The sequence below is a fragment of the Etheostoma cragini genome, chromosome 14, assembly GCF_013103735.1.
Source record: "Etheostoma cragini isolate CJK2018 chromosome 14, CSU_Ecrag_1.0, whole genome shotgun sequence".
Taxonomy (NCBI): Eukaryota; Metazoa; Chordata; class Actinopteri; order Perciformes; family Percidae; genus Etheostoma; species Etheostoma cragini.
In genome coordinates, this window is record NC_048420.1 from 25,094,886 (window position 1) to 25,106,008 (window position 11,123).

The 11,123-nt window shown below is 41.6% G+C and overlaps 1 protein-coding gene across 1 annotated transcript in view; it reads left to right on the forward strand.

Moving 5' to 3' along the window:
* Positions 1-10,079, forward strand: part of rnmt (RNA (guanine-7-) methyltransferase) — a 20,722-nt gene extending 10,643 nt beyond the window's left edge. Inside the window, exons 7-10 of the mRNA XM_034892659.1 lie at positions 307-424; positions 8,095-8,196; positions 8,316-8,349; positions 9,931-10,079. Coding sequence (XP_034748550.1) covers positions 307-424; positions 8,095-8,196; positions 8,316-8,349; positions 9,931-9,968 — 292 coding nt within the window. The 3' untranslated portion in view covers positions 9,969-10,079. The remainder of the gene's footprint in view (positions 1-306; positions 425-8,094; positions 8,197-8,315; positions 8,350-9,930) is intronic.
* The last annotated feature ends 1,044 nt before the right edge of the window (positions 10,080-11,123 follow it).

Consider the following 11,123-nt stretch of genomic DNA (forward strand, 5'->3'; position numbering starts at 1 on the left):
CTTAATGGGTTCTTCTGTAACTCAACTTTATGACCTGTAAAGTCTCTCTCTGTCTGTCTTTGTGTGCGTCTGTCTCAGTGTCTCTCTTGCTATATATCTCAATGTCACTGTCTATATCGGGCTTTCTCTGTCTGTCTCTGTGTGTCTTTCTGTGTCTCTGTGTGTCTCTCTGTGTTTCTCTCTGTCTCTCTGTTTGTGTCTCTCTGTGTCTCTGATGGGGTCTCTTTTTGTGTCTCTGATGGGGTCTCTGTTAGTGTCTCTCTGTGTCTCTGATTGGATCTCTGATTGTGTCTCTTTGTCTTCCAGCATGGCGAAGCGTTACAACATGCGTCTGGTGTTGAAACAGCGATTCTCTGACTTCTTTGAAGAGAAAGTGAAGAAGGATCTTCATCGCAGCCTCATGATGAAGATGATGGCTCTGGAGGTAAAACTCTTCATCCTTATTACTAATAATCAGTCGTTAGGGTTAGTTCATCATCATCATCATCGAAGCCTCATGATGAAGATGATGGCTCTGGAGCTGAAACTCTTCATCATTATTACTAATAATCAGTCACGAGGGTTAGTTCATCGTCATCATCATGGTTACTAGTTATTAACAATAATCAGTTGTAAAGAATGACTGTGGCGTTATATCGGCTTTCTGTAGTTACTATAACATTAACTTTATATGACTTTAACATTATATAATGCTCTTATAACATTATATGATGTTACTATAACATAAATATTGTATAGTGTTATTATAACATGGACATTACATAATGTTATTATAAAAATAACATTATATAATGTTAATTAGGGCCCGAGCGCCAACAGCGGCAAAGGCCCTATTGAAATTGAAGGAATTATTATTCTTTCTTTCTATCTTTCTTTCTTTCTTTTATCCGGCAAATGAATTGCCTTTTTGAGGGACTTATCATATTCAAAAAATCACCAAATTTGGCGTTTGCATCAAGTCTGTTGAAAATGTACGTATTTTAAGCGTTTCGGGTATGGGCAAGCCCCGGCAGCTTTATTTGTATAGCACATTTCAGCGACAGGGCAATTCAAAGTTCTTTACACAAGATCAGTTAAACAGATAAAACACAAGTATGAACAGTTAAAAGTAAAAACATTAAGACAAAACACAAGAATAAACGTTACAGTGCAGCATAACAAATTAAACATTAAAGAAATGAACAACCTTTAAAGAAATGCAACATCAAAAGAAAGGTCTTCAGCCTTGATTTAAAAGAACTGAGAGTAGCAGCAGATCTGCAGGATCAAGATTAAAATATACAAGATTAAATAACTGTAGCCTACTGTCCCGCAATGCTTGTCCTTGTAGCCTTTTTGCAGTATATTAAATCATTTTTGACCTAATTATTTTTGCACTAAAATGACACTCGTCTGTCAGATCTGACAGCGCTGCTCAGCCTCTGTGTCCTCGCACGGAGACACGAAGAGACTATTAGTTTTAAGCTTCTACTCTTACTCGTGCTGGCGCTGTATATTAACAAGTTTTTAAAACCTCAGCCGTCCACAACAGCAATGGGCCGCATATCCTGAGCAATAAAGTTGCTTCCGTGATATTATTTTTGCGTTTGGATGGTAGAGGCTTAACATCCAGCGGGGTCTGGGGGGGGCTACCGTTGTTGCAGGTGGGTACGCCGGTAGTTATAAAACGATTATTAGACTAGTCAATATGCCAATTCTGATATGTTCATATAGCTAGCCTACTCAAAATAGACAGGGCAACCTAACGCAGAAAAGTTAGCTTACCGTTTTTAGGTGATATGCCATGTTTGTAGTCCAGCTGCGATATGCAAACTTTGCATTCAACTTTTTCCGTTATCTATTTTTGTAAAATGCTGCCACACTGGCGATGTCTTCGACATGATAAAGGAGGACTGACTGGAAATTAAACACTCACAATTAAATAAATATTTAGCAAATCACTAAAACAAGGCTTTCTAGTTCTTTCTTCAATCTGTCCCCAGTGTGTTGGGCTAATCCAACAAAAAAAAACAGGGGGGGTGTTCTGAAGACAGACTGTTACCTGTGAAACAGGGATGCTTTGAAAACACCCCCAGCAATTAGTGCTTTCCACCCATAGACTATGTTTCCACCTGAGGAAATTAACACTGCAAAAAATCGACCAATCAGAATTTTGGTTGAGCCAGAACGTATCGACCAATAAATCGACTAGTCGACCAGGGAGATTACAGCCCTACTGGGGGGTCATAGTGTAGTAGCAGATCAGAAATGTATTTTGGTCCTAAACCATGGAGTAATTTATAAACTAGCAAAAGTACTTTGTAGCACAGGAAGCCAGTGTAAAGACTTCAGAATTGGAGTGATGTGATCCAGTTTCTTGGTCTTAGTGAGGACCCGAGCAGCAGCGTTTTGAATCAGCTGTAGCTGTCTGACAGATTTTTTAGGGGGACCTGTAAAGACACCGTTACAGAAGTCAAGTCTACTGAAGATGAAAGCATGGACAAGTTTTTCCAAATCCTGTTGAAACATGAGTCCTTTAACCCTTGATATATTATAAAGGTGAAAATAGGCTGACTTTTTAACTGTCTTAATGTGGCTGTTAGAATTCAGATCAGTTACCATGACTACAACAAGATTTCTGGCTTTGACTGTTGTTTTTAACATTATTGTTTGAAGTTGAGCGCAGACTTTTAATCATTCCTCTTTTGCTCCAAAAACAACCACCTCAGCTTTTCCTTCATTTAATTTCAGAAAGTTCTGGCACATCCAGCCGTTAATTTGTTCAATGCACTTAGTCAGTTTTTGTATTGGACTACAGTCCCCTGGCCATAGGGTTACGTAAATTTGTGTGTCGTCCGCATAACTGTGGTAACTTATTTTGATGTTTTCCATATCTGAACCAGTGAAAGCATGTCAATTTTAAACAGAAGAGGCCCCAGAATGGAGCCTTGCAGAACTCAGCACATCATATTTGTAAATTCAGATTTATAATTACCTGTTGACACAAAGTAATCCCTATTCTGTAGGTAGGATTCAAACCAGTTAAGTACGGAGCCAAAAAGTTCAACCCAGTTTTCCAATCGGTCTAGTAATATGTCATGGTCAATCATGTAAAATGCAGCACTGAGATCAAGTAATACTAAGACCTAGTAATACTAAGACTGAGATCAAGTAATACTAAGACTAAGATCAAGTAATACTACAACTGAAATTTTGCTACTGTGTTTAGGTGGATGTCATTAAAGACTTTGACATGAGCCGTCTCAGTGCTGTGGTGTGGTCGGAAACCCGACTGAAAGCTATCAAAACTGTTGCTTGGTGACAAGAAATAGTTGAGTTGCTGAAAAATTACTTTTTCAATGATTTTACTTAAAAACGGAAGGTTTGATATTGGCCTATAGCTGCTCATTAGTGACTTGTCTAGGTTGTTCTTTTTTAAGAGTGGCTTGATTACTGCAGTTTTCAGGGCCTGTGGAAAGATTCCTGAAAGAAGAGACGTGTTCACAATCTGTAGAAGATCAGAGGCCAAACACCCGTTGGTAGAATATCAAGGCAACAGGAGGAGGTTTTCAGATGTTGTATAATGTCCTCTAGGTTTTTATGGCTTATTGTATGAAATTCTGTCATACTGGACCTAGTTTGGCTTGAACACTGACATCCTGAACTTGATATGGAGGCACTGACTGTCTAATCTTCTGAATTTTATCTTTGAAGAAGGAGGCAAAGTCATTGCTGGCCTTGGTAGATAAGTCCAGATGCTACTGGTACTGGAGGGTTTATTTAACCTAAGTCCAGATGCTACTGGTCCTGGAGGGTTTGTTAACCTAAGTCCAGATGCTTCTGGTCCTGGAGGGTTTGTTAACCTATCGACAGTAGCAAACAAAGCACGTGAATTATTATTGTTTTCTAGAGATAATATCAGAGAAGAAGGGCCGCCTTGCATCCCTCAGTTCCAAATTATAAATGCAAAGTCTCTCTTTATAGGTGGTAAAATGGACCAGGAGATTTGTTTTTCGCCACTTTTGTTCAGCTTTCCTACACTCTCTTTTTTCTGTTCTCACCAGTAGGACATTTCTCCATGGAGATCTTTCTTACCAGAGACAACTTTGACCTTAGTGGGAGCAATGGCATCAATAACACTTGTAATTTTACAGTTGAAATGATCTCCAACCTCAGTCACTGAGAGCCCAGAGAGGGCGGGTGTGGAGGAGAAAAGCTGAACAAAAGTTTCACTGGTGTTTTCAGTGATATACCATTTTCTGATTATCTTTGTTTGGACTCTTTTGGGCTCGGAGGTAGAGCCGCTAAAGAAAACACAGGAATGATCAGAAAGAGCAACGCCAGTCAACACAACCTTGGAAACATTCAGACCCTTGGAGACTATCAGGTCCAGAGTGCGCCCCTTATTGTGCGTGGGCTTCGTCACATGCTAAGTCAGTCCATAGTTCTCAAAAATACAACACAGCTCTTTGCTCCCCCTGTCCTGGGGGTTGTCCACATGAATGTTAAAATCACCCTCAATGATTACACAATCAGAGTTAATCCAGATTATAGACAGCAGTTCAGTGAAGTCATCAATGAAGGTTGCACAATATTTAGGTGGCCTGTAGATATTTAGAAATATCGCTTGAGGGGAAGACCTTAACTGAGGAGCCCCATATTCAAAAGAAGCAACATTTCCATAACATATTTGCGTTCAGTGGAATAAGTCATTAACGTCATGGGCGGACGGTTCCCGTGCACGGGACGTAAACTCGCCGTTTTTCGGAAGTGCTGACTTCTTTCCTAAATTGTAAGCATTAAACACGCTCATGCCATACATCATTTGAAAGCTTAAAGTCTCCTGATTCCATCGAGCCCACACACGAAGCAATAAGGTGACTCACAACGGTGATAATCATGTTCTGAAGTAAAGAAACACAGAAAGATTTGAGTCTAATCGAGTGTGTGTTTCCTACCTGTCTCCTCGTGTCTTTAATCACAGCGGTGAAAGATCGCCCAAAACCTTAGTTTCCTACATCGAAAACACCCTAAAGTATTAGAATATCCAAGCCTTGTAATCCATAATTATCTGGTCCCCTCACAATCTGGTAGTTTCAGCCCAAGTTTTGACGTAGAGAAATCTAGAGAGTGCATCATTTCTTGGTTTCTATCGTGTGTATCTTTTTCCGTTAGCACGCTACAGCAAAACCAAAGACAGCGTTACATTCTCTGGCTTGTGGCTGACTCAATGAGACCAGCAGCGCTGTTATTATGGTCAAACCAGGTTTCAGTTAAAAACATCAAATCTAGATTGGGATTAATAATAAAATCATTGATTAACATGATTTTCATGCCAGAGACCTGACGTTTAGTAAGGCTAGTGTTAGTGTGTTTTCATTTTTTGGGACAGGCTGTAGCTGACAAGGAATGGATGCTAAATTTGCTAAGTTTGCAATTAAGTGCTTTTTTGCCAATCTTTTTCTATTACCTATCACAGCGGAAATTGAGGAAGAATTGAATCCACAGGGCCCGGGCTTGTCTTGGAAAGAGTCATGAGTGTCACTAGGCCTGCAGCCTAGACCCGGCACATATCAGTTAATGCTTGCTGTGTTTTGCACATAAGCGTCCTTGTCAGTCTGGGGGGAAGGAGTTTGCTGACCTCCTGGCAGAGGTGCTTGGCATTTTACTTTTGCCCGGGTTGAGCAATGCGGGAAGGAAGGGGTGTAAATTTGGTTCCAGCATGTACCAGCTGGTTCATCTGGTCAGTGAACTCCATCATGGTCATAGGGGAATGAGGGGAAAGGTTGAGTGGAGACAGTGATGGATCCTCAAAGGGTTCGGGGTTGGCAATGGAGTTTGAGGTTTCCTGTCTCTGCTCTGTGGTCTCCCACGGTCAAATCTTTGCACAGGTGGGGGCTGTGGTGGGTTACTGCTGCACTTTATGTCTGCCTCTTGTTTAGATTTGTCTTGTCTCGTGACCTTGACGGAGGGAGCAGATGTGTAGCGCAGAAAGTCGAGTTGATTAGATGTGAACAGCTTTACTCCTTGCTTCTTAAGGAAAAGTGCATCTGCTTTTAATAGATGTTTGCTCTCCCAGAAAATGTTAAAATTGTCAATGAACTGCAGAGAATGGACGGTACATTCAGTTGAAAGCCATTTGTTTAGTGCCAACAGTCTGCTGAATCTCAGAGCTCCTCTTCTCACTGGCGGTCTGGAGAAATGGATGGATGGATGGAGAGAGAGAGAGAGAGATAGACAGATAGAGGGCCACTGATAAACATATCTGCATTTAGGGAGCTGATTGTGTTCAGCAGTCCATTTTACAGCAGAGTCACCCACAATCAAGGTTTGAGGCCCAGGTGTTAGCTTTTTACTTTTTGAATTGCTCTCAGTCCTTACACTGCTGTGTGGCGATGAGACGCAATCCCTTCATCAGATGGCTGTCCAGCGTCCTGCAGCAGAGGAGCAAATGTGTTATCCAGTTCCACACCAGGTTGTTGGGGGGCATTTTGTTGCTGATTTTCACTTTTGCAGCTGTCCACGGCTGTGTCCTACTAGGAACAGGGGCTGAACAGGCACTCTGCCTGGATGTTAATGCAGTCCAGCCTGTTTCATGGCGCTGTGCCCGGCTCGTTAGTCCCATTTCCCAGGAAACGCACAAAAATGGCTCGCTAGTGCCCCCTACAAAATTAAGAAAATGTTGCCCCTGCAGTACATTTAACGTAGAGTCACGAAACTTGGTACACATATGTAGCATGGCAGGTAGGACATTAAACTCCATTGTAGCCTTTAGTCTGAGTCATCTTAACACCTTAACAAGGAAAAGTTATTAAAAGAAACACTTTTCATCATGCGCCATGGCCATTTTGAGTGTTTAGCGATGAAGGAGTAAGTGTCTGTAACTACAGTGTACATTGTCGTATCTGCTTAAAATTTCAAACCATCACCAAGAGTCCAGGGTTGAAGACATCTGCGGTCCAATATGGACTTTTGGAGATAGCTCCACCAACTGGAAACAGGAAATATGCCTTATATGACAAACATAATCCGATTTACATGTCTAGATGTGATACTGGGTCTCTGTAACCTATATTTTGACCACACACAGTCACTCATACCACGCCCCCTTTCATAACATTTGAACCATTTAACGTAGAGTCTTGTGTGAGGTGTCATTGAACTCAGCAGAGTTCCTTCTTCGTTGGTTTTGGTTTGGTCCGCCCCATATGCTTAAGCCACGCCCCTTTCATAACTGGTGACCCATTTAAGGTATAGTCTTATGTGAGGTATTAATGAACTCAGCAGAGAGTTCCTTTTTCATTGGTGATGTTTGAACCGCCCCACTATGGTGCGGCCACGTCCCCTTTCACAGATAATGACCTGTATGACGTGCAGTCTTGTGTGAGGTGTCATTGAACTCAGCAGAGAGTTCCTTCTTCACTGGCGATGGTGTGGCCCACCCCCTATGCTTAAGCCACGCCCCTTTTCATAACTGGTGACCCATTTTAGGTGTAGTCTTGGGAGGTAACTTTAATGTTATATAGTGTTACTATAACACTATATAAAATTAACATTATAATATAACGTAACTATAACATTATTTCACATAACATGATTGAATATCATGTTACTATTAAAGTAAGCTAATTTTAATGCAGATGTACATGTTGTGTAACCAGATGAATGTGTAGTTAGTTTATAGATGTAGTATATAATGTGTGTGTATATAATGTGTCTATATAGTGTGTAGATGTAGTATATAATGTGTGTATTTGTAGTTTTTAATTTGTGTATATAGTGTGTAGATGTAGTATGTGTGTATTTGTAGTATATAATGTGTGTGTATATTGTGTGTAGATGTATTATTTAATGTGTGTATATATAATGTGTGTATATAGTGTTAAGCTGTAGTTTATAATGTGTGTAATACTATGTTTTTTTAATTTTAAACATTTCCCTGCTGTGTGTCTGTTGTGTTAGTGTGCAGAGGTAGTAGGTTGTGTGTAGTTGTAGTATAAAATGTGTTTATTTGTAGTGTATAATGTGTGAATATAGTGTGTAGATGTAGTATATGGGTGTATATAATTTTTGTAGTACTACATCTTTTAAACGTTTTAGCTTTTGTGTTTCCAGCCTTTTCCCGGCGAGGACGGCGGTTGCCAGGCAACAGACAGCACGGCTGAGTACAGTCATGCTAAAGAGCACAGCGGCAGGGCCGGAGTCAAACTACCACTGGTGGGTTTCCTGTCCTGGTTCTTGCAACAGGCTCTGATTCTCACTACAGGGCCTGATTCTGGTTCTTACTACAGGCCTTGGTACTGGTTGTTAATACCGGTTCCATTTGTGTGTTTCAGGGAACTCTGAGCAGATCTGAGTGGGAAGCAGCCAGTAAGTTATTTAATAATAATATTAATAAAAATAATAATAATACTACTACTATGTTATTATTTAATAATTGTATTTGACCCTAATGTTGTCCATCAGGTCACAGGGACCGGTTCAGTTTTTTTGACTTTTTGCATTGTCCTTCGGGTCCCGGGGACCCACGTTGGTTTCAATTTATGTCACGTCTACCGCGGACCTGGTCCTTCAGTTCTCTAAGCCCCTCGCCAGCCTCGGCCTTCAGGTCCCTGGGACCGGGCCTGTATTCAATTGCATTTTGTGTTTTATCGTATGAAAGGGAAAAAACAAAACAAAAAACCCAAAGGCTTGATCTCTGTCTACTATATATATTTATCACACACATATTTACAGTATAAACTGTAGACACATTTGATCGTCTTCTTGTTGTCATCTTACGTTGTGTTGTTTTGGACCTGTGCCCTTTTTGTTTACACTTGGTTCGGCAGCCTGGTGAAGTACAAGTAGGAGAAGAAGAGAAATTACAAGAGGCTCGCAACGAACACGACCCCCACCGTGCCTCTGACGGCGGCAGGTGTGCATCAGAAGAGGACCGAGACAAACACAGCGACCACGGCGGAGAAAAGGAATGATGCTGCGACCAGAGCGAAGGAGAAGACAATAAAGACTATGACCAAGGCCAAGACGATGTTGAAGTTGAACAAGAAGGAGAATGAGTAAATTTAGAAGATGAGGGTGGACAAGAAAGGCCAGACAAAGATGATGAAGAAGAGGAAACAAGGTGAGGGGCAAGTCATCCTCAAGGTGTCAGCCTACAACGCCTTTCGTGATGTGGCGAGAGCTCAGGCCCGAGTGGAGACGTGGCTCAATAGGAGGACGGCGTTCCTCGAGCAGCTGGGAAGGCGCTTGTGACTCCGCTCATTGAGAGACAACGGCTTCCGCCTCGTCTGAGGAGTCTCCTTCACACGGAGAGTCCGCCTCGCACATAGGTGTTAGGCGAGGCCGAGAGAAATGCGACGACGAGGATGCTGAAGCTGAACCGAGAGAGCAGACAGTGCCCGGAAGAGGTGTCAGCTCTGTCCAAAGTCCACGGACCGAAATACCGTGTGCGGCTGCTGCAAAAGGCGGGAGCTGCACGCAGGCCTACTGCGCTTAAGGCATCAGACGGTAGCGTCTTGGGTCGCGCTTTGATGATATGCTGCCAAAAAAAAAAAAAAAAAGCCGAGCAGCAGACACAGATGTGTGTCGGGAGCTGCGCCTGTTGTGGAATTGCCTGCGGACGGACATCGTACAGACACCGCCGCGAAGACGAACTTAAATGAACTAAAATGTACCTAGAATCACTGGTGAATAAACACCCTTTGGGATAATTGTGCTGTGTGACAAGTAATAGAAAATATGTAAAATGTAAGCAAGCAACGTGAGCGTGGTAGAAAAGTAAATTCACTGAACAAGTTCCTGTGACACGAAGGACAGTACAAAGGTTAATAATAATCATAGTATTTAATATTAATAGTATAATAGTATTTATTCTTCACCTTAAATTTGTTAAATTAAAGATGTGTGCAACGTCAATGATTTAAGTTTTCTGTCCTCTCTCCTACTCAGGTATCTACTTGGTGTTCGTCTTTCAGAAGATGTCCTGATGTTGAACCTGAACTCTCCTTCTACAATTGTACAATGTTAACTTTTCTTTTCATTTTTTGATAAAGTCTGAACTGTGTTGGATTGTCAGAATAAATAAAAGCTAAATGTAATCTCGGTTCTTGTCATTGACTGGTGATGGTACAGTAATAGTTAATATGAATAGTTATAAACTATTATAACTAGGGTTAGGGGTAAAGCCGTAGTGCTGCCAGGGACACGGGCACAAGGGGACCACCGGTGTGAATAAAAACACTTAAAACCCCTTAAAAAACCTGGTTTGGGTCTAAAAAGCTGTTTAAAAGAAGGCCAAACACTCAGAGCAGGGCCAAAGGACCACAGGACTGACAGCGGGGACATTAAACTTGAAATTAAAGGTCTCCTCCACTCCTGCTCGGCTCCTCTCCCCGAGACACTAACGCATGATTATAATAATTAAAACTAAAATAATTAAAATAAATATAAATACATACACTGTACGTAAAGAAAAGAAAGGGGGGAAGTATAAAGATAAATAAAATAATCAAATAAATAAAATATATACAAAGAGAGTAAGAGTAATGTTGATAAATAGAATGCCCGGTGTCCAGTCTAAAAGATATTAAGATATATTAAAATCATTATTTTACATAAATTACTTTTGAAACCTCATTTAAAAGTACTAAAATAGGGTCTATGTTTTTTTTTAAATGCATCCACTTCCTCTCCGCTGCCCGGCGCTGACCTGTGGTACAGGTTCTGTTGCTCTCCAGGCCCATGGTCTGACCCATGGTCCAGGTTCTGTTGCTCTCCAGGCCCCTGCTCTGACCCGTGGTCCATGCTCTGACCCGTGGTCCAGGTTCTGTTGCTCTCCAGGCCCATGGTCTGACCCGTGGTCCAGGTTCTGTTGCTTTCCAGGCCCATGGTCTGACCCATGGTCCAGGTTCTGTTGCTCTCCAAGCCCATGGTCTGACCCGTGGTCCAGGTTCTGTGGCTCTCCAGTGCACACTCTCTGCATTACCAGTCCCGTTAGTCAACTTCTGATGACAGATGACATCGGTAACCTAAACTGTGTTTGTGTGTGTGTGTGTGTGTGTGTGTGAAGATCAGAGTTAATATTTTAGGTTGAATTACACAGTGAAATTCCTCTGCCTCACGTGGTGAATACATTTTCCTGG